At 51.7% G+C, this 22,002-nt stretch overlaps 11 protein-coding genes and 2 non-coding genes across 13 annotated transcripts; 2 read left to right on the plus strand and 11 right to left on the minus strand.

The window, feature by feature from the left end:
- Positions 1–170: 170 nt before the first annotated feature.
- Positions 171–728, minus strand: BO80DRAFT_448846 (uncharacterized protein; the record flags this gene model as incomplete). The annotated part of the gene is made up of 2 exons (XM_025721701.1): positions 171–463; positions 578–728. 2 exons carry the CDS (start codon positions 726–728, stop codon positions 171–173), a joined length of 444 nt encoding a protein of 147 aa, XP_025571174.1.
- A 116-nt stretch (positions 729–844) lies between these two features.
- On the minus strand, positions 845–1,224 carry BO80DRAFT_448847 (uncharacterized protein; the record flags this gene model as incomplete). The annotated part of the gene is made up of 2 exons (XM_025721702.1): positions 845–956; positions 1,034–1,224. 2 exons carry the CDS (start codon positions 1,222–1,224, stop codon positions 845–847), a joined length of 303 nt encoding a protein of 100 aa, XP_025571175.1.
- Positions 1,225–1,677: 453 nt separating this feature from the next.
- Positions 1,678–2,764, minus strand: BO80DRAFT_458593 (uncharacterized protein; the record flags this gene model as incomplete). Its single annotated transcript, XM_025722293.1, has 3 exons — positions 1,678–2,408; positions 2,458–2,595; positions 2,746–2,764. 3 exons carry the CDS (start codon positions 2,762–2,764, stop codon positions 1,678–1,680), a joined length of 888 nt encoding a protein of 295 aa, XP_025571176.1.
- Positions 2,765–3,347: 583 nt separating this feature from the next.
- Positions 3,348–4,160, minus strand: BO80DRAFT_365256 (uncharacterized protein; the record flags this gene model as incomplete). The annotated part of the gene is made up of 2 exons (XM_025716188.1): positions 3,348–3,888; positions 3,946–4,160. The coding sequence occupies 2 exons, from the start codon at positions 4,158–4,160 to the stop codon at positions 3,348–3,350; spliced, it is 756 nt and encodes a 251-aa protein (XP_025571177.1).
- Positions 4,161–4,929: 769 nt separating this feature from the next.
- Positions 4,930–5,714, minus strand: BO80DRAFT_448850 (sulfotransferase family protein; the record flags this gene model as incomplete). The annotated part of the gene is made up of 2 exons (XM_025721703.1): positions 4,930–5,322; positions 5,397–5,714. The coding sequence occupies 2 exons, from the start codon at positions 5,712–5,714 to the stop codon at positions 4,930–4,932; spliced, it is 711 nt and encodes a 236-aa protein (XP_025571178.1).
- A 526-nt stretch (positions 5,715–6,240) lies between these two features.
- On the minus strand, positions 6,241–6,311 carry BO80DRAFT_t266. Its single transcript has one exon. It is a non-coding gene; the product is annotated as a tRNA-Gly (tRNA).
- A 164-nt stretch (positions 6,312–6,475) lies between these two features.
- On the minus strand, positions 6,476–6,547 carry BO80DRAFT_t265. Its single transcript has one exon. It is a non-coding gene; the product is annotated as a tRNA-Ala (tRNA).
- Positions 6,548–7,693: 1,146 nt separating this feature from the next.
- BO80DRAFT_468217 (SDR family oxidoreductase) lies at positions 7,694–9,199 on the plus strand. The gene is made up of 5 exons (XM_025722913.1): positions 7,694–7,801; positions 7,876–8,158; positions 8,252–8,435; positions 8,516–8,775; positions 8,840–9,199. The coding sequence occupies exons 1-5, from the start codon at positions 7,701–7,703 to the stop codon at positions 9,170–9,172; spliced, it is 1,161 nt and encodes a 386-aa protein (XP_025571179.1). The 5' UTR covers positions 7,694–7,700; the 3' UTR covers positions 9,173–9,199.
- Positions 9,200–9,267: 68 nt separating this feature from the next.
- BO80DRAFT_505114 (uncharacterized protein) lies at positions 9,268–12,202 on the minus strand. The gene is made up of 8 exons (XM_025724461.1): positions 12,026–12,202; positions 11,938–11,965; positions 11,718–11,881; positions 11,123–11,661; positions 11,063–11,068; positions 10,905–10,939; positions 10,268–10,852; positions 9,268–10,220 (listed from the first exon to the last, which is right to left on the minus strand). Exons 1-8 carry the CDS (start codon positions 12,157–12,159, stop codon positions 9,291–9,293), a joined length of 2,421 nt encoding a protein of 806 aa, XP_025571180.1. The 5' UTR covers positions 12,160–12,202; the 3' UTR covers positions 9,268–9,290.
- A 923-nt stretch (positions 12,203–13,125) lies between these two features.
- Positions 13,126–14,197, plus strand: BO80DRAFT_428682 (uncharacterized protein). The gene has a single exon (XM_025720305.1). The coding sequence runs from the start codon at positions 13,200–13,202 to the stop codon at positions 14,031–14,033; it is 834 nt and encodes a 277-aa protein (XP_025571181.1). The 5' UTR covers positions 13,126–13,199; the 3' UTR covers positions 14,034–14,197.
- Positions 14,198–14,641: 444 nt separating this feature from the next.
- Positions 14,642–15,503, minus strand: BO80DRAFT_213592 (ubiquitin-like protein). Its single transcript, XM_025714330.1, has 2 exons — positions 15,432–15,503; positions 14,642–15,366 (listed from the first exon to the last, which is right to left on the minus strand). Exon 2 carries the CDS (start codon positions 15,317–15,319, stop codon positions 14,666–14,668), a length of 654 nt encoding a protein of 217 aa, XP_025571182.1. The 5' UTR covers positions 15,320–15,366; positions 15,432–15,503; the 3' UTR covers positions 14,642–14,665.
- A 290-nt stretch (positions 15,504–15,793) lies between these two features.
- On the minus strand, positions 15,794–18,060 carry BO80DRAFT_213603 (Zn(II)2Cys6 transcription factor). The gene is made up of 4 exons (XM_025714331.1): positions 16,787–18,060; positions 16,647–16,738; positions 16,303–16,598; positions 15,794–16,255 (listed from the first exon to the last, which is right to left on the minus strand). Exons 1-4 carry the CDS (start codon positions 17,876–17,878, stop codon positions 15,876–15,878), a joined length of 1,860 nt encoding a protein of 619 aa, XP_025571183.1. The 5' UTR covers positions 17,879–18,060; the 3' UTR covers positions 15,794–15,875.
- Positions 18,061–19,145: 1,085 nt separating this feature from the next.
- Positions 19,146–21,171, minus strand: BO80DRAFT_468222 (flavin-containing monooxygenase; the record flags this gene model as incomplete). Its single annotated transcript, XM_025722914.1, has 6 exons — positions 19,146–20,051; positions 20,099–20,167; positions 20,223–20,388; positions 20,435–20,599; positions 20,659–20,852; positions 20,913–21,171. The coding sequence occupies 6 exons, from the start codon at positions 21,169–21,171 to the stop codon at positions 19,159–19,161; spliced, it is 1,746 nt and encodes a 581-aa protein (XP_025571184.1). The 3' UTR covers positions 19,146–19,158.
- Between the last annotated feature and the right edge of the window lie 831 nt (positions 21,172–22,002).

Below are 22,002 nucleotides of genomic sequence, written 5' to 3' on the forward strand. Positions count from 1 at the left end.
GAAGCTGTCAACTGAGATGATAGATCTATTCTTGAGGAGGTATCAAAACAGACAGATATCCAATCTAAGATCAAATTATCCACATCCTCTTCAAGCTAGCAGATAAAAAAGCACCATACCCGACCCAGTGGCCACGATGGGTTCCCAAGGCATGAATCCCCACCACAACCTTACTCACCCTTGTGAAGCTCAACCCCCGAGTTTAAGTCCCCCCCCCAATTCAACCGCGTAAACGTCCCCAACGGATCATACCTCCCGCGAATCTCCCTCATGCGCTGCACATTCTCCGCCGGGAACCCCGCAAACGCATCCTGCCATTCGCCCGCATCACCCATGTAGATAAAATCCCTCGCTAGGCCGTTTTGCTGATTAATCCCGTGGAGATGTTCAGTCAGTTGGCGGATACATGTCTCGACGCGGAGATCGTCTTCGGCGTTGACCCAGCCGGTGCTGAATTGCCACCCTATATGTAGTATTTTTGTTAGATGGTGGAGTGGGTTTATGGGGCGGGGGGAGGGGGATAGGGATAGGATGGGCTCATAAATTAAAGGCTCATCATCTAGACCCCAGACGTTACCGATTCCGTTGGTTTGGGCGACTCGGGCTGCGCTGCCCGGGGAGATGTTCAGCACGAAGGTCGGGTAGAGGCCGGCGATGTCGGCGATTTGGTCGATGGCGGTTTTCCACGCTTGGTACATGGTGTAGAGGACGGTGGGGTCGGGGGACATGGCGTGCATGCCGAACATTACGTTGTTGCTGGGGTTAGAGGGGGTGGTATTTAGTGGGTGGTGGGTGGGGAGGGGATGTACCGGAACATTTGCTTGGGCGTATCCAAACTTGAAGCCTATTGCTTGGAGGTCGTGACGTTGTTGATCTTGGTCATGCCGGGGCTGACGTCGATGGTGTCGTGGTGGACTTGGTAGTCGTTCATGTTGTTGAAGGCTAGGAGGACACGCCTGGTGGATTTGTTAGCGAGGGACAGGGGCTGTGTATGTGACCTACATTCATGTGTCCGCCTCCGCGCACAGCAAACTGCGCTTCGCCGGTGGTAAACACGGACACCGCATCAGCCACCTCGTCTGCTGAGGTAGGGAGAAAGATGCACGCCGGGTCCAGGCCATGGAACCTCGTTGCCTTGAGTTCTCCATCTCGCACGACCGGCTGTCCATGATGATGTCTGATCATCTTCCATGGTTTGATGGTATTCGTCTGGATCGGCAACATGGGAGCCTGTTGCAATCTCCAGTCGTGATGAAATGTGAACGAGTTTAGGGTTCCGGTGAGATGATCGGCGGGTGGAGTGAGACGCGTAGCTCGGGTTCAGATTGCAGTGGGATTGCCAACAGCATACCCCTTGACTCTAGGAAGTTTTGCGTATGATGCCTGAGGATTAGACAGCACATTACTGGACGAGGCATTGCTGGGTTCTACTAACCTACATTGATAAATTGGTAAGGCGCTACCTTTTTTGAATATTTGTATGACTTTTCGCTGTTGAATGTGACTTCAACTATATAGAACGTAGTGTTGAGCCGTAGAAGGTGGTAAATGAATTCGTGAATATCATTGCTCGATTTCTCAAATACGAATACAAGATCTGCCCGGAAGTGGTATCTCGAATAGATACCATTGCAAACAACGTCATCAATAACAAGCTTCAACACCTCCACCTCAGCCTCAAGCCCTATATCTGCCATCCGGATCATCCACATTGCCTGACTCCGTAAGCTGATAATCAGCATTGGCCATCGGTCCCCAACAGCTCTTCCGCTTCGCAGTCAATTCATGACACCGACCCGGCAAATACCAGATCGCCCATGCCCCCAACACCACCGCCATCTGATAGATATCAAACGCATACGCCGGCCACTCCGTCGCACTCATAAAGTTATCCGACGTCGCACTCAGCTGCGTCAATTGAACCACATTATGTCCCATCGCAATAATCGAAATCGCCAGCCCCACCAACTGGTTCCAACGTTTCCAGTTCGGAATCACCTCCAAACACTCTTTAGTCGGATCGCGACCCAGCCGGATTGTCATGACCAGATTCTCAACGAAGATGAAAACCCAGAACAGCAACTGGATCACGAAGCCGGCTTTTGTGAGCGTCGTTCCCAGTTGGAGTTTGTTCGTGGCTGTCGCGGTGACTTTCATGACTACTCCCACGCTGAGCAGCAGGAAAAGAATGGCATTGAGGGTGAAGTAGAGGGGTCGGGCGATGCGCGGTTTGATGAACACTTTCTTCTCGGCCCCGAGACCCTTGACGAACTCCACGCCCGTCAGATTGACGGTGAACATGATCAGGGCTGGGCCCCAGATCAGGAATACGTATTGTGCGGCCCATGCGCCTTGGTTGGATTGGTCGTGGGCGGAGAGGATGCGCGCACCGCAACCCATGGCTTGGACTGGGAATCTTAGTGCGGTGGGCCAGAACAAGAAGAGTATGATTCTTACAGAGGCTACCAAGGACCATGAACGTTCCGTCCCAGGCCCTGGTGGAAATCAGGCGCAGGGCATGCGTTGCGGCTAGTGTGCAGTAGATGCCAACTCCAATGATGGCGGGGATGGCGCTTGGTGTGTAGGCATAGTAGGCTGTCATGGTGGCAAGCAGATAAAGAGAACAAATGGCTCAAATCCAATCAAGATTGTGTTGTAGTCTTGCGGCTGGGGGATATTTGGCATGGCATGTCACCAACGTAGCAGATCAGGTTCAAGTTATAGACAGTTGGTTGATCTGCGGACACCACTGTAGCATCGCCATCGTCTCATCGTGGCGGTCGAGACACCGCGTGGCTATTTTCAGCCATAGGCAACCATGAAACCTTGACTGGAGCTGAGGCTGGTGAGGTTGTCGGATGGAGAACAACGCAGGGGGCAGAAAACCCTAGCAAGACCCACCTCAGGATCCGAACCCGACCCGCTGGAGGATTGTCACCGGCAATTAGCCATGGTCTATCTTGAGAAATTTTGAAGATAATCATTTAGGCTTCCTTGTGTTGGAGTATGAAGCTGGATTGGATGATACGAGTTGAAGCTATAGTATGCGTGCTGGTCATTGAATCCTGCCTAGTGCTGTTCACTGATAAAGTCATCACCGCTGTCATTGTATGCTGCCAAAATAAGATTTCTGCTGAATGAAGGATGGCTTTACTTCAGCAGAACGAGGTCTCCAGTTGTTACTCATCGAAGGTCTTACCATTGAAAGCAGAAATCGCAGTGAATTCTCGTCAAGTGACTGAAAATAAAACAAGCTTTCGTTTCAACTCACTACATGTACTACTTTGAAACAAAATCATGCACTTGAGATCAAATCCATCAGAGAATCAATAGATAGACCAACTACATCAAGCACCCGGAACAAAAGCAAACATCTTAATCTCAATACTCACCCGAGGTTCACATCCAACCGTCTTCACATCCTCAAACGCAGTATGCGGCACCGCAATGCCACCATTTCCGACCTCCGCGCTATCAAATTGCTTAAAGATCAAGGGCTCCTCCGGGGTCTGCCCACTCAGATAATACCATCGCTGCTGATCCCCGTAGGACAGATGTCCCAGCTCGTTCCATCCATGCGGGAAAATCATTCGCGTGGAGATCCAGTCATGTGTGAGATCCACCGACAACCAGTCACATACCGCCAGCGGATCTTTCCGAATCGTCTTCAAAGGACGCCACACATTGATCACCAAGACGCGACCTTTCTTCACGGTTTCCAGCTCAGTCGGATCCGTGACCAAGCTCTCTAGCTGGTGCCAGGCCCCCGTGATCGAGAAGTCAGAATGCACACTCAAGGCCGGTGCCTGACTCGCCGCCAATCTGTTCTCATCGACGGAAACGCAACGAATGCGGTTCGCAAATGTGAGGGTTCTAGTGGCGCCAGTTCTATACCATCTCCCATTAGCCCCGAATATCGATCCGCATGGTGTCATCGGATCTCACATCTTCCGCACGAGCTCCTCCGACCTCCCGACCAGGAGTTTCTTGATCTCTGCGTCATCCGAGCAATCCCTAAGCTCGGGGACCGCATCTCGGCTGTACTGGAATCCGTTCTTTGCGAGAGTGTATGTAGATTCCTCGCCCCTGATATCGTGGACGAGCACCAAATGCTTCTCCTTCTTCGCCTGCTCAATCGTGCCATATTCATCAGGGGTCATGGTGGTTAAATCCGCGACCTCGTACCGGTTCGCAGTGCGCTTTCGGAATACCAGTTCTGCCCAGACGTCATGTCTCTTGTGCGAAATGGAGTCGGTGCAGGAGGTGGCTTCTGGTAGAAGTGGCATTGTGAAGACGAAGATGGGTGGTTGTAATGACTGGGATGGTAGGGACTGATGTGGTGTGAATCAATATAGGTGGGGATAAATGGACTTATAAGCTATGGCGTGGCAAGTCGATTACAATGGCTGAATGCATTGGTCAGATGGTAAAAAGATGCACAGCTATTGCATAATCCCGTGTACTTCAAACGGCTGCCTGCCGCTTCTCATGTGAAAGGGGTTCCATGCAGCATCCCACCACCTAATATGCACAGGATAGTTCCCGCTATGATCTGCACTTTATTTGGAAGTCTAAGCCAGCTCAATTCAAACAATGGGTGGGGTGGTCTACCACACTTCGCAACCCATACTCAGGCCGATCTACGAGTGGATCCAGTCGGCTTCGGGTTCGTGTTCGGGTTCGGAATTGTAATGTAATGGAATAAGCCAGCCACGTTCACTGATTATGCGTAGTACGAAGCTAGTTGCTTTGATAGATCCCTGATTATGATCGTGGCATGGTTCAACTACTATTCAGATGTCACTGCTGTAGCCTAAACAGGATATCGCTGCACATCGCCAACATCTCTTCCATTGTACAGCAATCCGACTTCACAGATTGATTCCAACACCTCTTATAACGCCAACTGCCCATACCATTTCATAGCCTCTATCTGCGCAAAACGTACACCGCAAACACAACACCTACCGCCGCGAGTATCCCGACCCACCGAATCAACCCCCGCCGAATATGCTGCTTCGCCGTCCGATTGATCGCCTCAGAGTCATTGATGCGCGGAAATGGTATATCCTTAGGGACTTCCTTCCCCAGAGCCCTGCACAGGGGTCCCCAACCATCCTTCACATCGACGAACACCAGCCGATCCTCCGGAACAATCTCTTTCAACCAAGCGATATGCTTGTGATACGCTGGCCCCGGCCTCCCATGCGTCCCATATACTTTCCGCCATTGCACGGTGATCAAGCTGATATAGTCCACGAAATGTCTCATACCCGGTAGCGGGAGAAGCACCGCCCGTAGGAACCACAACCGCGCTAGATCCTTGACGTGGGTCATACTCTTCTCCCACGCTAACCGGATCGCGGACCGTACATATAACCTTCGCGTTGGGGTACAGGTGCAATAGCTCGGGGACCAATTGGCTGCCCGGGGGCGTCGGTGATGGCGGCATATCCGTCCAGTCGGCGCTCCATGAGGGTGAGAGCTTTCTGGCGGTCGTCGGGCGTTTCGCTTTGGAGGTGCTTCAGGATCGTGATCCATGATTTGATCTCCTCGGGAGGTCCAATGGTGGTTTGCGTACCGCCATGGTAGATGGGGCCGTCGAGAAGGATGTCCAAGGCGGCGCTGAAGGAAGCGGTGCCGGTGCGGGAGAGACCCGCGCCGATGACTTGGATCTTGGTGCCGGGTTGTGGGATAGAGGGGGTTTGACCCATTTTGATCGATTGATGTCTTTTCAGTGGTATATCGAGGCGATTAGATTTGAATGAGAGATTTGGCGCGTAAATGCGTCGAGGGCCTGATCGGAGGTGTCATGAAATCAAGTCAGCATCACGACCAGTGCCACAAACTTTATATATTGCGGGGCGAAGGAGAATCTGATCTTGACCGGTTGATAACAGGGCTGACTTAGCGCCAGGGGTTCAATGGAGGTTCCATCTGGTGCAGACAGGTCCCTAGATGCTTTCCTCCTGCACAAGTTGGTCAAGTTGACAATCGTGTAGATACTACGGAGTAGTTGGTAGTAGTTGATTCGCCGTGGGCTATTCGAGATCCTTGAGTGTTCGGCTCGGTTGAAAAGTAGAAGAGGCGGGTCCTGTTGGATATCCAGCTAGACTGATTGTCCATCTCGACCTGAGTGGGATGCAGGAAGCCGTCTGTCGCTTTGAGAAAAGAGATGACGAGGGAACTGGCAACATGCCAGGTGAGGTATGATCAACAAAAAGAAGGGGAAAAAAGAAGTGCATCATCCGTGAATCGAACACGGGCCTCATCGATGGCAACGATGAATTCTACCACTAGACCAATGATGCTATTGATATGATTGCTGCCCATAACCGATATTATACGGCAGGGCAAAAGGAGACGTGTCAAAAGAGACCTAGCTGCATCCAGCTAGTGTGCAGCAAGTTGATTCATTGAGGCAGACAGAACATCCGGTATGTGGATACCATAAAATATGAAAAAAGACAAAAAATGGAGCTGCGGGGAATCGAACCCCGGACCTCTCCCATGCTAAGGGAATATTATACCACTAAACCACAGCCCCATTTGATGAAAGACTACCCCAGTTTTGTGTAAATGAGCGGGGGCTACAGTGTACGCTGCATCAGTGCTTACTTCTATGTGTAGTACCTCTGCAGCCTTGTTGTTCACTTGAGTTTAGATCAGAGACTGGTTCCCTAGCAAGGTTACTTTCACTATTAATACAGGTTTTCGTTGGCTATGGCATCTTAATCGGTGTGTAAAATCGATGGGCTGGAAATAGTTCAAAAGATAGTCGGCTGTGTGTTCGTCGATATATATTCCTGAGAAATTGTGCACTTATGGACATCTACGGTATAGGACTCCACTCTAACCTATTACCAGGAGGATTAGGATCCAATATACGCCGCTAGGCTCTTTACTGTTCCTTCTACTAGAGGGTACTAATAAGAGTATTAAAATGTTGGTGATATAGACGAATGGCTGTAGCCTCAGGCCTCAGACCGTGACGAGCCCTAATTCCTTGTGCATGCTCACGACAAAGCAACGAATACCAGTTGTGCCTGGTATAACTCCCTATTATACACTATCTACAATGAATCTGACCGTCTATTCATGATGACAATCATGCCACCCCTCCTGGTACCTCAATCCCTAGCAAAGAAATCACGGAACTGCAACGGAACTATACCGGAAATCCAACGGAACTTCAACGGAAACCTAAATTCGGGGAATATCAGCTCCACTGATCTACAAGCCACATTCCTATCACGGTCCGTAAAGGCTAAATCTATGCTTAAGTTTAATCCACTGTCGCTGACGATCGACGGTGAGGGGATGGGTGGCCGATATATCCGATTCAGAGTCATTACTGTCCGCGGTGATGGGATTAAGTCTTGATTCAGCGTGGTGCGAACGTGGTTGTCAACCAATGTTGAATAAAGGAGAATTAGATAATTACAGCTAGGGTATCAAATGGCGTCCAGAGACAAGATACGCTGGCTGCAAAACCCCCACATGAATACCACTGAACAATCTCCAACTATCTCCGATGCCGTGACATCCGGTCACCATGTCTTCATATACACAATAAGGCAAAGATCGACTGATCCTATACTTGCTTACCATCACAGACAACCTGCAAAGCTATATAAAGACCATCTTCCACCACCATCACCACCCATCCCATCACCAAAACCCAAATCCACCCAACCACCATGTCCCCCCTCCCCCAAAAAGTCGCCTTCGTCACCGGCGTCAACGGCATCAGCGGCTACGCCATCGTCGAGCACTTAATCCGCCAACCCAAAGAAGAATGGTACCCCCCCCCTCCTCCCTTCCCAATCCCCTCCCCCCAACCCAACAACCCTAACCACCCACCCACCCACCTAGGAGCAAAATCATCATCACATCCCGCCGCCCCCTCCCAGCCCCCTGGATCGATCCCCGAGTCGAATTCATCGCCGTGGACTTCCTCGCCCCCGTGGAAACCATCATCGTCAAGCTGCAACGTATCTGCGCCCCCGTCACCCACGCCTTCTTCACCTCGTACGTCCACGACGACGATTTCCGCATTCTCAGGGAGAAAAATGTCCCCCTGTTTAGGAATTTTCTGGATGCGCTGGATGCGGTGTGTCCGGCTTTGGAGAGGGTTTGTTTGCAGACGGGGGGGAAGGTATGTTTTTTTTTCTTGGTTGGGGGGGTTGGTTTTGAATATAGGGGGTATTTTGGGTGAGGGTTATGCTAACGGGGTGGTGGATGTTGATAGTACTACGGCGTGCACCTTGGCCCGGTCAAAGTTCCCCTCGAGGAGACCTTCGCGCGATACGACGACCAGGGATATAACTTCTATTATAACCAAGAGGATTATTTGAAAGAGGTCCAAAGTCGACGGAAGGTCTGGTCGTGGAATGTCATTCGGCCGAATGCCATTAATGGGTTTGCGCCGCATGGTGAGATCCCCCACCCCCTTCCCCCTTTCCCCTCGATAGGGAGGAGGAGGGGTCGAATATTCGGCTAACGTTCGGTATAGCAAACGGAATGTCCGAAGCCCTGACCATCGCCATATACATGTTGATCTGTCGGGAACTTGACCAGCCCGCAATGTTCCCCGGAAATGAGTACTTTTGGAACTCGATCGATGATAACTCGTACGCACCAAGTTTGGCCGATCTGACGGTGTGGGCTGCGTCGCAGGAACATTGTAAGGATGAGGCGTTTAATCATGTCAATGGGGATGTGTTTGTGTGGAAGTATATGTGGCAGGATGTGGCGAGGTATTTTGGGGTGGAGGTATGTTGCATCCCCTAGGATTGTATTGACTGGTGAGATATAGGTGGGGAGCTGACTTGCGCAGGTACCAGAACCAAAGTTTGAAAAGGCAGCCGGACAGGCAAAGACCTTGAGTAACGAGATTGATATGGTGGAATGGGCCAAGGATAAGCGGGAGGTGTGGGAGAGGGTGGTTCAGAAGTACGGAGGCAAGGTTGAGGCGTTTGATTGGGGCACTTGGGGCTTCTTTAACTGGGCGACGGGCAAGTCGTGGTTGACGATCTCGTCCATCAACAAGGCGAGGAAGTATGGCTGGCACCGGAACGATAACACGTGTGATACTTGGATTGAGACATACCGGTCGTTTGAGAACGCGGGGGTTCTTCCTTCGCATACTGCCTTGGCCTCAACCCACTAATCATTGCGTGGTCAACGTTGTATTTGGACTATTTGGCTCAATAGAATTGATGTTAGTCCTCCAGTGCATGGTAATGAGGAATGTGATTAATGGCTAAAACTCTGACTGGATGGTATGGTTATTGCCGGATTATAAGGTCCGGATTGAGATAGTTGCCAAATAGAGCCTCTAACCATTCCATCTCCTCGGTGCTTCCGCGATGTATAGTATCTGAAGGCGGCACTCCTGATTCACACTGAGTCATCTCATCTTCCTGTGTTAATGGCCTCGTGCGTGCATAGCCGGCGTCCGCCGTGCTATCTAAGTGGGATGGCCAGGCTATACTGGAGACGACAGGCAGTATACCCATGTTGACTGCAGCAAAGTCCCTCTCGAAATCAAAATCGGCCATCACTAGGTTGGTAAGGCCAGCGTATGGCGAGCCTTGCGGTAGCCGCGGATCAGCAAGATCTCGATATTGCACAGGTGGCATACGATTGGGGCCATGGCCTGCTGTATCTGTGCTCTCGCTGAGCTCGCGAATCCCTTTCAAGTGATCACTTGGCCTTGAAAAGGGAGCTCGATCTGGATATATCATAGGAAGTTTAGTGAGGTCCGTTTGCCGTGACTGCGCAGCGTGGTTCTGCGAGAAAACCTGAGAGGAATGCTTGTATAGTGGACGCTCCACACCTTCGCTACTTTCTAGTTGACTAGCCATCTGTTTCAACCGGGAGACAATCCGTATTAACTTTCCAGACACCCATGTCTTACTGCAGTAAGACTCCAACAATTGGACCGCGTGCAGCGTGGCTCTGCCATACGCAGATTTGAACGTGGACTCTTTCAAGATCAGTCCCAGAGACACTATTGTAGCGCCAATCAAGTAGTGTATGAATGGAAAAGTGTATACAGCTTTCTCCTCGGGGATCTGGGCAAACTCTTCGATCAAGGTATCAGCAATCTGCATGCACGTCACTTCATTTTCGAACGTGTCAAGCGTAGACGTGCTGGGAGAGACCGAAGCTTGAAGCATGGGTTTGCGAATCAGAAGCCGAAGTGATAACCACCGCTAATATTGTCAGTAAGAGGTATAAAGTTACCGAGAAGGAGGCATACAGTCCGCATGAGTGCTTGCTGCTTAACTAGCCACCATGGCGCTTGGTGATGCGCCACGGGTTTGCCGTATTGAGGATGAGCAAATTCCTGCCTAATATCTTTCTGCGCCCGGAAAAGCAGGGTTTCAAGGTGCTCGCGGAGAGGGTAATTCGGAACTGGCCCCAAGTTGGTAGCCCCATACATGCCCTCCCAAACCTTGCCGAGGACTTTGGAATAAATTACCATGGCTCTGAAATAGGGTATCGGGGTGAAGGAACCATCGCCAGCATTGGTTTGAAGGGCTGCAGCTGGATCTAAGCTGGGTAGATTTCGGGCTCTAGAGACGTAGTCATCGTCTACCTCTTGGGGGAGAGGCGTGTCAGCGTTGACATCTTGAATTAAGAAAGGATGGCCAGTTTCAATAGCCAGTCGACGATCCAGGACATAAAGACACCACCAGATTCGCCGAGATATCTCACTATGAAAAGACGGCATGTTCTGCACAACCCTGGATCGGTGCAATCCCAGATGGTGTGCATGGGAGATGGCGAGAGCTAGGAGTTTCTCAGCCTTTCCAAAAATGTCGAGGCGGAACAGGTAGATTGTCTGGGAGATGCATGTAAGCGATCATTCTTATCCGAAAGACACCGCTGCTCACCATCAAAGCCAATGTTTGTAGAAGCTCAAGTGGATCTGAACAGTTTCCAAAGCAGCCAATAATATCTCCCAGTAATTCAGAGGCTGCTCTATATAAGCTCCAACCAGCCGAGTGTCGTCCTTCTCGGTTTTGTACCCTCGGAGACACGGTACACCTACCGATAGCTATACATAAAAGTAGTTGAGCCACACTCGTATTCTTCAACCGATTGAAAGAACTTGGCTCGTTAGGCAGAGGAGCAAGTTTGTCGTGCCACAACGTGTCGTAGTTGGCACGCAGAGTAGGCAGGTGAAGAAACGGATACAAGATATGGATCTCGGTGCAAAACACAGCTAACGCCTGATCCCACTGTGACTGATCTGGCTCAATGTCGTAAGTCTGAAAAACACAGCGAATATAATCTGCTGTGCTCTTTGGGCCGCTGTCGTGAGGAGGTGAGGGGGTCAAGGCAGGAGTTGAAATTCGAGAATCCACCACAGCAGTGCTATGGTGGCTTTGTATCGCCTCCAAGCGCCCTGCAACCTGGTCCAGGGCATGTCGAATGGATGTCTCGCCGGAAAAGGAATTCAACTCCGCCGGGACAGGCATCTTTTGTTTAGAAGCTGCTACAGCGTCGTTTGCAATAGATGCTCCTTCAGGGGAGGCATCTGTTCTTTGATCGTCAGCCCCTTCCGAGGCAGAATACACAGCCGTAAGTATAAGCTGCAACTGTCGCTCGACTTGATGTAGTTTTGTCAATAGTTCTTTCCGTGTCACCCTGCGTGTATCAGTTGGAATCCTTTCAGCGATGCATGTGGTGACAGGGAGACAAACTGAGATTCTTCCATGCTATCATTCGCTTCTGCGGCCGTTGAATCTCTATTATAATTTCGAAGCACCTCGTCCGTATCAGGCTTTCGGCGACGCAAATCAACCGCATTCTGGGAACATTGGCGTCCGCTCAGGATACACGGCTGACAAGGCAGGCGTCCATCACACTACTTCGGTACTTAGCAAGCAACTCGGGAGCTGAAATAGTGCAAGAATTTCTCACTTTGACTTTTCGGTGACGACATTGTACGCTAAGTTAGCCAAGATCAAATTAGCAATAATGCAAGAGCTAAAAGCGTGTCTTAACATACCATGCCTTGGACACATATCTACCCCTGCTCTGCCGTTTCGGACTGGGTTGATCGGGGTTATCATCACCGTCATCAGATCGCTTGTTACCCCTTCGACTGTGGGTAACTGCGTCTTTTGGATGCTTTCGTATCATTCAGCAAATGTAGAGGCGACTTGGCGTGGTAAGGTGATTGACTGTTGTTCTGTCCGACGTCCAACGGAAGTTGTTCGGAATCACGGAAACCCGTAGATGCTTGCCAGTTGACACATCACCTGATCTGAAGTGCACAAGTGGGTCTGCATATCTTTTCCTTTCCTCAACTTGAATCGACCATCATCAACAATGGATACTGCTATCTATTCATGGAATGCTGGGAGATGGCATGCTTCTATACGACTGGCACAATGTTTCTGTGCTTAAGTTGCCTCTTCCCTGTCAGATCCTGAATCGACGAGCATAGTTGATGCGCAGATGTCATGCCAACCATTTTACTATTTACACGCTGTTCCAAAGCATTTCAGGTTTTGAATGGTGTTCAATATTCCGTACTGACACCTGGATGACAACACTGCTTCCGATGGTTTAGACCTACTTCTGCTGACAGAGGACATCTACGCTGTGCAACAAGGTGCAGTAGATAACCTTTGGGTGTTGATGGTATACCCTGCGGCTTCACACCCGTTGCCTCCAAATCTCTTCACTCCACCGCCCAGATACCTAGCTCGAAACCACACGCTCGCTGAAACGACCAACTTAGGTATCCATTCAGATCTGATCCCATCAATCACATGTGGACCCCTTGTGGTCCACCCAAAGCGGAATGGCTTCCTGGTGGAGTGGATAATTATATAGCAGGACAACCACAGTCAACTGCGCCGTTGCCACGCCAGGGACATTTATTTTCCCTTGATATTTCAGATAGCCAATGAAATGACAGAACATGGTCATCTGTGTGGTTGCATAGCTATAATTATCCATTTGTGGTAAAAAAGACACAGGAGTACATGCCAACAGGCACCTGGATAATACTATTGCCGACGACTAGGCAACACAAGGAATGCAATGAGTCCTGATTCATAACGAGCTGAGGAGACACAATTATTCTTACTTGGTTCTTTCCTCAAACTTCACTCGTTTATTGACCACCAGGTTTCCTATCATACCCATCGTCACTCGTTCATCATCACTCCAACATGCGTCCAACATCCCTCTTCGCGCTCCTCCTGAGCACCATCACCATCACCACTTCAGCCAACGCCGCCACACCGGCCTACTCCATCGTCGAGCCCACGCAAGGTGCCATCGTCTCCATCGGCACCGCAACAGTCATCGAATGGAACACGACGGAATCCAGCTCCTCCAAAGTATCCTTCTTCCTCGAAACCACCACCAACTCCACCGACCTCTTCACCATCGCCTCCAACATCTCCAACTCCGGCTCCATCTCCTGGTCCCCTCCCTCCAGCATCACAACGGGCACCGACTACATCGTGGTCCTCCAGCCTTCCGACGACTCCTCCACATCCTACAAATCCCCCGCCTTCACCATCTCCGCCTCCAACGCCTCCACAACCTACTACCCCACCGAAGGCGAGGAGGTCAAGACCGGCGAAACCACCATCATCACCTGGAAAGTCGATAGTAATGTTACCCACGTTAGCATTTATCTCATGGAAGGGTCGGGGACGTCGGATTTGAAGAATGTTACGACCATTACGACGGATATTGCGAACTCGGGGGATGTGGCGTGTGTGCTTTCGAATAGTGTGGCGTCGGGGGATGATTATAAGTTTGCCATTGTGGATGTGAAGGATGAGAGTAGTGTGAAGTATTCGGATACTTTTACGGTGGTTAATGAGAAGGCGTCGTCGTCGAGTAAGGCGGGGAGTACGACTTCGTCGTCGAGTACCACTTCTTCTTCCGGGTCGGGGGAGACGTCAACTGAGACTGCGACTTCGGGGGCTTCTAGCGTTTGGAAGCCTTTGGGGTGGATGGGTGCGCTGTTGGTGGTTCCGTTGCTGTTTTGATAATTGGTCGTTAGATTTGTTGCAGATGGATGGTAGGAAGTGTGGAGCTAGTATCCTATCGCGTTGCTTTCAGATCATTGTCTTTGGAAGAATGTTGAGTGTATATAGAGGTTGCTATATGTTAGCCAATTCGAAATGAGTCGACTGTCTACGACCCAGACACAAGTTCATTGATCGACTCGTCCTTGAGGAAGTTGATAGACGTGAGATCTTGCATCATGTTCATTGTAGACAACTGTGACCATAAGTGAAATCGAGAGTCAAAACATCGCACAGTACACACTGCTGGTCGAGAAGAAACAGCTAGTTCCGCGTGAGGCTGGAATGGCAAGACAGCCCTGATTTTTCCAGCCATGATATCAAGATTGTGAAGAGCATGGTGTGGTCAGCTTTGACGATGCGATGTCCTAAGTGACTGCACGGTTAAAGTGACAATGTTGCAATCGCTTCAAGCATTTTGAGATCCAGCCAACAACCAACAACCGGTAGCAAGAGTCCGAGATAGATATTTGCCCTAAATCGAAACAACCATCATAAAATTTCCATATCCTCGAATTATCTCAACTCACAACGAACCAAACGCCCAGTCCCCTCCCACCCCCCCAACAACCAAACCAAACCCAAGTACCACCCTAATCCCCCGTCCCAATCTCCAAATCCAACTGCACCCCATTCTGAATACTGTAATCCCCCAACGTAATAAAATCCTTAAACGGTCTCTCCCCCTGCCGCTTCAACATAATCTCTCTCGGCGCGCGACCAATCTGCGCCGCCACCAGCACCTTCAAATCCCCAATCGTATCCGACGGCAAACAAGGCACCGTCGCCTTACTTCCCAATCGATCATTCACCGTCACAATCATCATTTCCTCGGTACTGGCAGGGCGGAGTTTCTTGGCTTTCTTTTCCTTTTTCTCTTTCTTGTCTTTCTCGGGGAGGTCTTTCTTGGGGGCTGCGCGGTCGCGGTCACGGTCACGGTCGCGGTCTTGGTCTCGGTCGCGAGGGCGATCGCTATCGCGGTACCGGTCTCGGGGTCGGTCGGGGGAGTACTCGCGACGGGGTCTGCGGTCTCGGTCTCGGTCACGGTCACGGTCGCGGTCGTCACGATCATATGGTCGTCGGGGTGAGCGGGCGCGATATCCGCGATCGAGGGCGCGGTCGGCGTCGTCGGCGGGATCTCTGGCGGGACGCTTTTCCTTCCATCGGAAGCCGCCTGAGCTTTTGGGGGGTTGGCGGCGAGGGGAGCGCGAGCGCGAGCGTCGTCGCCGAGGTGGCGAGTCCGGCATCGTGGTGGTGAGTTGGACGCTGGGTCCGAGGGAGGTGGTGAGGGAAGCTTGGGGGGGATGAGAGCCAACGTCAGATGGATAAGTGCATGTGATGTGATGGGCAGAATGGTACCGCTTTAGGTTGTGTTGTGTGTTGTGCAGGTGATGAGTCAGCTATGTAGTCGGGGATTTGATTGAGGCGTGGTTTTGGGACTGCTACTCGTGTTAGGGTATTAGTGTATGGGTAATGGGATGAATTGAGTTCTACTGCAATATAGGCGGGATATTTCAGGATTGTAGCAAGTGATGGGTTCTGATGAGCAAGGTATGGCTGATTACTGGATGCGGTGCACAATAATCCAGCACCAGGAAAACTTGTTGTATGTAGCAAAGAAGTTCTTGATGGTGATATAAGTACATTGACGCAGGTACTGATACAACGGTGCTATAAACAATCGCTGGGCCTGTTCCCTTTTCCGAACCATTTCTCCAGACGCTGGCGTGGAATGAGAAATACGATGTACCTACCGTATTGTTAAATAATATTCCAGACATTAGTAGTTCTTGTTACACATCGTCAGTCATTCTCATCCATGAGCAGAACCTTCAGCTTCTCCAGCTTATCCTCACACTTGACCTCCATCCGCATCACGACATCCAGACTCTCCTTTTTCGTGATGAGCAACTGCGACACCAGCCAGAAATTGTATCCGTTCTTGAAGAAGCCCATCGAGGCCCACTCACTTCGGGAGACTGTGTTGCGCAGCGTCACCCAATGCTCGCGCCATCGGGACAGCGCTGTTCGAATGCCAGATAGCATGGAGTCCTCGGGAATCGCTCTAGCGCGGCCCTTCGCTGGAGGATCGAAGCTGAAGAGATGCTTAGGCTGGGAGAGCTGGGCTTTGCGGATAATAGGACCTAGCAGGGTCATGTGCGAGTTGATGAAGGTATATAAAACTGGATCGAATTAGTTTGGGATGATGTACTACCAAGGGCTGCCGTACCATGGATTAAGATGAACATGTCGAGCACCGTCATGCTTGACATACTACTGGAAGTTGTCGAGTCCGGGGTTGACGGCATCGTATCCTTGGGAACGTCGTCGAATAAATTATGAAACGCTTCCGATATAGTAATCCCCCGCGAGGGCTGAAAGCTGAGGTCAGTGTATGGGTGTTCGAGAGCGAAGAGCGCTTCGGCGCAAGGGAAATCGCATTCAACTTCAGTGTGCGTTAGACGACAAGGGTAGTTCTGGAAAAATGAAAAGGCGCAGTCAAGAAGTTGAATAATGCTCATTGTACTGGGATCGGTCAGCTAGGCGGCTATAGGAGGGGGTAGATCATCGTACCGAATGCGACACTCGGTCTGGATCCATTGGTACTCAGGAACCATCTGGTGCTGTTGATGGCGGCATTTGGGGAGACCCATCCGACGAGCAACCTATCCATGTCAGTGACGCAGCGCCACCTCTGACTCTCAAGGACATACCTTGATGACTTCGCTGAAGCGGTTCTCCATCGCTCGATTGTGCGACCCACGGCTTCCTGACCAGTACTGCACTATGACTATGATGAAGCCGGCCTGGAAATTCTGAAACTGGACCCAGTCATTGCTTCCATTGTCAAAGGTCCGGCGACCGCAGAACGTGGACGCCACTTCGTTGTCGGCAGAATATGTTTCACTGGAGAAGATATACAGTTCTACAAAGTCCAGCAGCCGCTTTGCGGCATTTGTCTCCTGCTCATCGGCGGAGTACATGGCACCCATAAACACCAGCGCGGCAAGCAATGGCAGGGCCACCGTGTCTAGGTTCAGAGAGGCCAGATGAACCATGGCGCAACTGGGCTGCCAGTATTTCAAGTACATTGACACGAACTTGCGGATACGCGAGGGCGTGAGCAGAAAGCTGAGATCCGTCGACAATCGGTCTTGTGCCCTAGCATCGAGCGGAACCGACCAGGCTCGTGCCAGAATGGCCTGATACAGCCCGGTCGCAAACGGCTCCTCCGGTTCATATGCCGGCGGCGTAGCGAGTGTGAGAGCGGGTTCCTGGACAGGAGGAACGATCGCGGAAATGTAGGGCTCGCTTGCATATGGAGTGTCGACTATTTTATGCACATTCCCGAAAGGGCCATTGAAGAACTCAAGGAACGTATCTTGGAAGAAAGAAAGGGCCGCAGGGTCTGATTCGACAAAGGCCGGTGCACAGTCTGCTTGGTTGTTCCCCACACGGTAACCTAGCATTGTGCGACTGACTTCCTGCAGCCCCTTTTGGTTTTGGTACTCAAGGCCGCGGGCGCGATCGCTGCGCGGAGGGAGGAGAAACTCCTCTGTAAAACTATCGGTACCGCCGTTGAGGAGAAACTTGATCGATCCACGATCCGAGGACGACGCGTAATCTTCACGCTTCGCAGGGGGGGTCGAGCCCGAGTCCGGCTCCAGGGTGTCGGCCGCCCTCTTACGATCATTATTACACTGCAAATTCCTCTTCTGACAGGAGCCGCAGGGGCTTAGTCCGTCGCAGCGAAGCTTCATCGACGTGCACTGGAGTTGAACGGATCGGTTAGCGATCATGCGCATTAAAGGCAGGGGTACACGATCGGACGATGGGGTGGACTTGCTGATTGACAGGCATGGCGCCTTCGGCCTCTCTGCCCAGTCTCGGGGATCTTTTGATCCCCGCGCTTGGCGCAGTCCGAGTAATGATCGCGGAGGTTGTCACTAAAAGAAGAGAACGGATCAGCACCGCCCGCTCCGGGGGGGCGGAGAACGTGGCAAGACCATATGGGGTCGGTCGGAAACCAACGATGGGAAGGGAGAAAATGAAACACACGAACCAGCGGGCGAAGGCTTCATTGCAGAAGACGCAGGAGTAAGGTCGGACGCCCGAGTCTAAGGGAGAATTTCCATGTCAGCGAACAAACAGCATTGGAGGATGGGCCAGGCCACAGGAGGAGCGGGCCGAAATGCAGGGAACGTTGAACGGATGGACATACGGCGGAGATGGTGTCGTTTCAGATGGTCAATGCGGGTGAAACCCCGCTGACAGATGGTGCAGCAGAAGTGCTTGCTGGCAGACTTCATGATCGGGGAGGGAAGAAGGGGGCGCGCATCGGGGAGAAGGCTGAACGACTGGGAAGGATCAGGTCTGGCGCAAACCACTCAATCGCTAGTCCAAAGAGGGACGCAAGGCAGCAGCTGCGCGATCGGCCCGCCGCAGGAGGCCCTAGATACTCTGATAGACGTACTGCAGCCGAGACGGTTCGCACGGAGAGAAAAGATGCGAGAATCTCGCGATTCGCGACCCGGTCGGGATGCAGTGATCCCACCGAGTTCAAAGAGGGGAAGGGCGGAGAGGGGAGGTGACACACTGTTGACAGCTGGGGTGTGGAGAAATCGTCCCCATAATAACACTACTCAAAAAATCTTAGTCCGAACTCAATAGGCCAACCGCAGCAACACTTCCCTGGCAGCGAAGGTCTGAGGGTCCCGTCCATGGATGGCATCGCAGCAAATCCAGGTTCATTTCATACTGCCAGGTATTGCGACATACACGCCGGTATTGAAGTGCGGGCTGAGACAGTGCGTAAGGTACCTGGTACCCCCCAGTCCACCCCCATCCCATCCGCGGGAGTAGGGAGCATACCAGTGTCGCAATCACCCCTGAAAGTACCCGATACTGTGTCTTTTCATTCTGCTCAGGCACGAATCACTATTATTTACCAATGACGTGACCCAAACTGTATCCGTGACACGGGGAGGGGGGCCGGTCACCACTAGTCACTACATACTTACGGCCTAGTAACATCATCGTGTTGATGTGTTTCATGATTTGCATTCAATGCCCCACCGCTCTCGCTTTAATTCTTCAACTGTTCAAACACTGCCAAGGGAAAGTCCACCTGGTCATCATCCAGGTAGCTGACGTTGATCGCATGGTTCTTTTCATTCTCCGTCCAGCCATCCCCCATCCAGCCATTTGCGTTGTCGTTAACATACTCATACGTGAAATCCTCCCATCGGGGGTGAGAAAGAACTTGCAGCGAGTGGAGCGACGAGCCGGGCCAGACGCCGATCACCCGTCCGCCTTCCTCGCCTCCCTTGTACCAGCTCCGGCATTTCTCACTGTATACCGTGCGGGAGAAATACTGGTCGCAGTGACGGGTAAACCTTTGCACGGCATCCTTCCGGACCGACATGCAGCGGATGTTATCACGCTGCATCTTCTGGACACACGAGGTGAAATAGTCGATGACTCTCTCAAGCAAAAGCAGCAGGTTGCCTTCTCCAAGGGCCGAGTTGGGCCCGAAGCAGATGAAGTAGTTCGGGAACCCGTCGACCGCGATCGAGAGATACGACTCCGGTGTCTTCTTCCACCGCTCCGCCAACGAGAGGCCATTGCACCCGATGATGGGAAATCGGGGGGTGAACGTGGTGTCGAACCCGGTGGCACAGACCAGAACGTCAGTGGGATGATGTTTCCCATCTGCGGTGAAGATGCCCTCTGCATCAACTCGAACAATATCACTGGCGATGATGTCGACCTTGTCATCCGCCAGAGCCTCCAAGTACCCTGGACCGGGCGTGAGTCGGCGGCAAACGGGCGGGAATGCCGGCAAAAGCTTCTCATATAGCTCCGGCTTTCTTGACAAGCGTTGTCGCATGTTTTCCGCGAAAGCTTCCTTGGCACCCAGCTGTTCTGGTGTGCCCAGCAAGGTCGCACCGTGGACCGACTGCAGTTGCAGCTCGATCTCTGACTGCATAAGCGCAAGTGACTAGGCAGGGAATGTGGCAGCTTACCTTTACGGAACTGTTGGTAAGCATTATGGTCCGTGTTGAAGGTCTTGAGTTCCTCGGGGGTAAATGAGACTGCGGTCATCCGGTCAGCTAGTCCATTTCCCCTCACATTGAAAGAAACTCTTACAATTGTCCGACTTAACCCCACGCCTTTCGAGTTCGCTTCGAGCAAAGCTGGGTGCAATCCAAGTTCGACTTCTGACGTAGTGGTCCATGTGTGTTACCTTTGGCAGCATTCCAGGCACGATTTGGATCCCACTCGAGCCGTTCCCGACCACAGCAACCCGCTTATCCTAAAGGGGATCAGTGCATGCTTGGAGACCTTCACGGCGGACCTACGCTGTAATCGAAACTCTCATCCCACCTTGCACTGTGCATCAGCTTTCCTTGGAATTCATGAAGCCCGGGAATGTTCGGCCATTTCCATTCATTCAAAAAGCCAGTGGCGGAGATTAACACATCGCATTGGTCTGGATAGACTGAGCCGCTTTCTAGATCCTTGATCTTAATATGGAGACGGAGGTTAGCTGTTGCATTTCAGGGCTTTGATCGATCTTTCTAACCTGCAGTACCCATTTGCTATCATCCTCCTTCCACACAGCTTCAACAACTTGCTGCTTGAACTTGATATACCTAGCACAGCCATATTTGTCCCTTACTCGTCCCCAATACTTGTGAATCTCCGGGGCTGTGGCATAGAAGGTGGACCACTCTTTGTTGGGCTCAAAGGTGGCCTGGTAGGTGTGGGCAGGAATGTCTATAACCCAGCGCAGTCAGTCACGGTACAACAACGGCAGAACAAGAAGGGAACACCTACCACAAGCACATCCTGGATATCTGTTCTCCAACCACGTGCCTCCAATATCTGCATTCTTCTCGTACACGCAAAGATCCAAGTTGGGGATACGTTGCCTGAACCGGATAGATGCGATGATACCGGAGATTCCGGAGCCAATGACGACCACTCTCAGCGGCCTGGCTTCATCAACGGAGCGTTCTTCCACGACCCATGAGTCAGCAGGTTGCTCATGAGTTTTGGCAGCGCTGACACCAAACAACTGCGCCAAGTGATTCATAATGTCTGTTATGTACCCAAGAGAAGGGGTGTGACGATAAGAGTGAAATGCGGGGGAGTGCCACGCTTTATACTGCGCAGTGGCTAATATATCCGAGAAAGATCGCCTCTCGGACGTCGGAATATCCTCGTGCTGCACAGGCTGTCCTCATTAGTGACAGCACCGGTTGAGCGCAATGATCTCCCGTTCTACCTCGTATCTGTCATAGCGACTTCAAGGCCTCCCAATTGAGGTGGGTACCAGTGCCTGGGGAGCAGGAGCGTGCAGCCTTCCGCCTATGCCTACCTTTTCCAAATGTTGCCATCACAATGGGAAGCAATTGGTCCAATATCCATTCAGGAGGAGCTGTTCTTTCACAGTCCGGAAAACCCCCGGCATAGCCTATCGATAGCTGTCAATCGGTGGAGTCCGGATTGGCCAGATTGAGGGGACTGGCAGGCAAACTTGAGCGCCGGTTAAAGCCAACCGACGCCCACCAGTGAGACGACAGATTGGGGTGGGGGCTGTCGATGACAATCAACCCAAGCAAGACCACTCAGTGGCTGAAAAAAAAAATAATTGATAGGGCTGCGCTCTGCCTGAGACCGAGTCAGGCGTCGGCAGAAACAGAATGAGGGGTAGAGGCGCAAATACGAGATGGACGTGTCGGTCGTTGGGATGTGACCCGTATACGTTAAAAGGCCGGGTTCGAGGGCAATGCTCCGCCGCGACGGCCCCTTCTGATCGGACCCAGAGAACCGGCGAGGTACCATGGCATGAAACCTTGCCTATCGGACCCGACGAGAGACTTTGCAAGCGGCAAAACCACCTGGAGTAGAGCTACAGCGGCAG

This window comes from Aspergillus ibericus (assembly GCF_003184845.1).
Source record: "Aspergillus ibericus CBS 121593 unplaced genomic scaffold BO80scaffold_51, whole genome shotgun sequence".
Taxonomy (NCBI): domain Eukaryota; kingdom Fungi; phylum Ascomycota; class Eurotiomycetes; order Eurotiales; family Aspergillaceae; genus Aspergillus; species Aspergillus ibericus.

Coding starts and splice junctions, on each gene's coding strand:
- BO80DRAFT_468217 (XM_025722913.1), top strand. CDS start 7,701: ATGTCCCCCCTCCCCCAAAAAGTCGCCTTCGTCACCGGCGTCAACGGC. Junction 8,159..8,251: donor GTTTGCAGACGGGGGGGAAG/GTATGTTTTTTT, acceptor GGATGTTGATAG/TACTACGGCGTGCACCTTGG. Junction 8,436..8,515: donor TAATGGGTTTGCGCCGCATG/GTGAGATCCCCC, acceptor CGTTCGGTATAG/CAAACGGAATGTCCGAAGCC.
- BO80DRAFT_505114 (XM_025724461.1), bottom strand. CDS start 12,159: ATGATACGAAAGCATCCAAAAGACGCAGTTACCCACAGTCGAAGGGGT. Junction 11,966..12,025: donor AGATATGTGTCCAAGGCATG/GTATGTTAAGAC, acceptor TGGCTAACTTAG/CGTACAATGTCGTCACCGAA. Junction 10,221..10,267: donor AGCAAGCACTCATGCGGACT/GTATGCCTCCTT, acceptor TGACAATATTAG/CGGTGGTTATCACTTCGGCT.
- BO80DRAFT_428682 (XM_025720305.1), top strand. CDS start 13,200: ATGCGTCCAACATCCCTCTTCGCGCTCCTCCTGAGCACCATCACCATC.
- BO80DRAFT_213592 (XM_025714330.1), bottom strand. CDS start 15,319: ATGCCGGACTCGCCACCTCGGCGACGACGCTCGCGCTCGCGCTCCCCT.
- BO80DRAFT_213603 (XM_025714331.1), bottom strand. CDS start 17,878: ATGCGCATGATCGCTAACCGATCCGTTCAACTCCAGTGCACGTCGATG. Junction 16,599..16,646: donor CAGACCGAGTGTCGCATTCG/GTACGATGATCT, acceptor GACCGATCCCAG/TACAATGAGCATTATTCAAC. Junction 16,256..16,302: donor CATGTTCATCTTAATCCATG/GTACGGCAGCCC, acceptor AATTCGATCCAG/TTTTATATACCTTCATCAAC.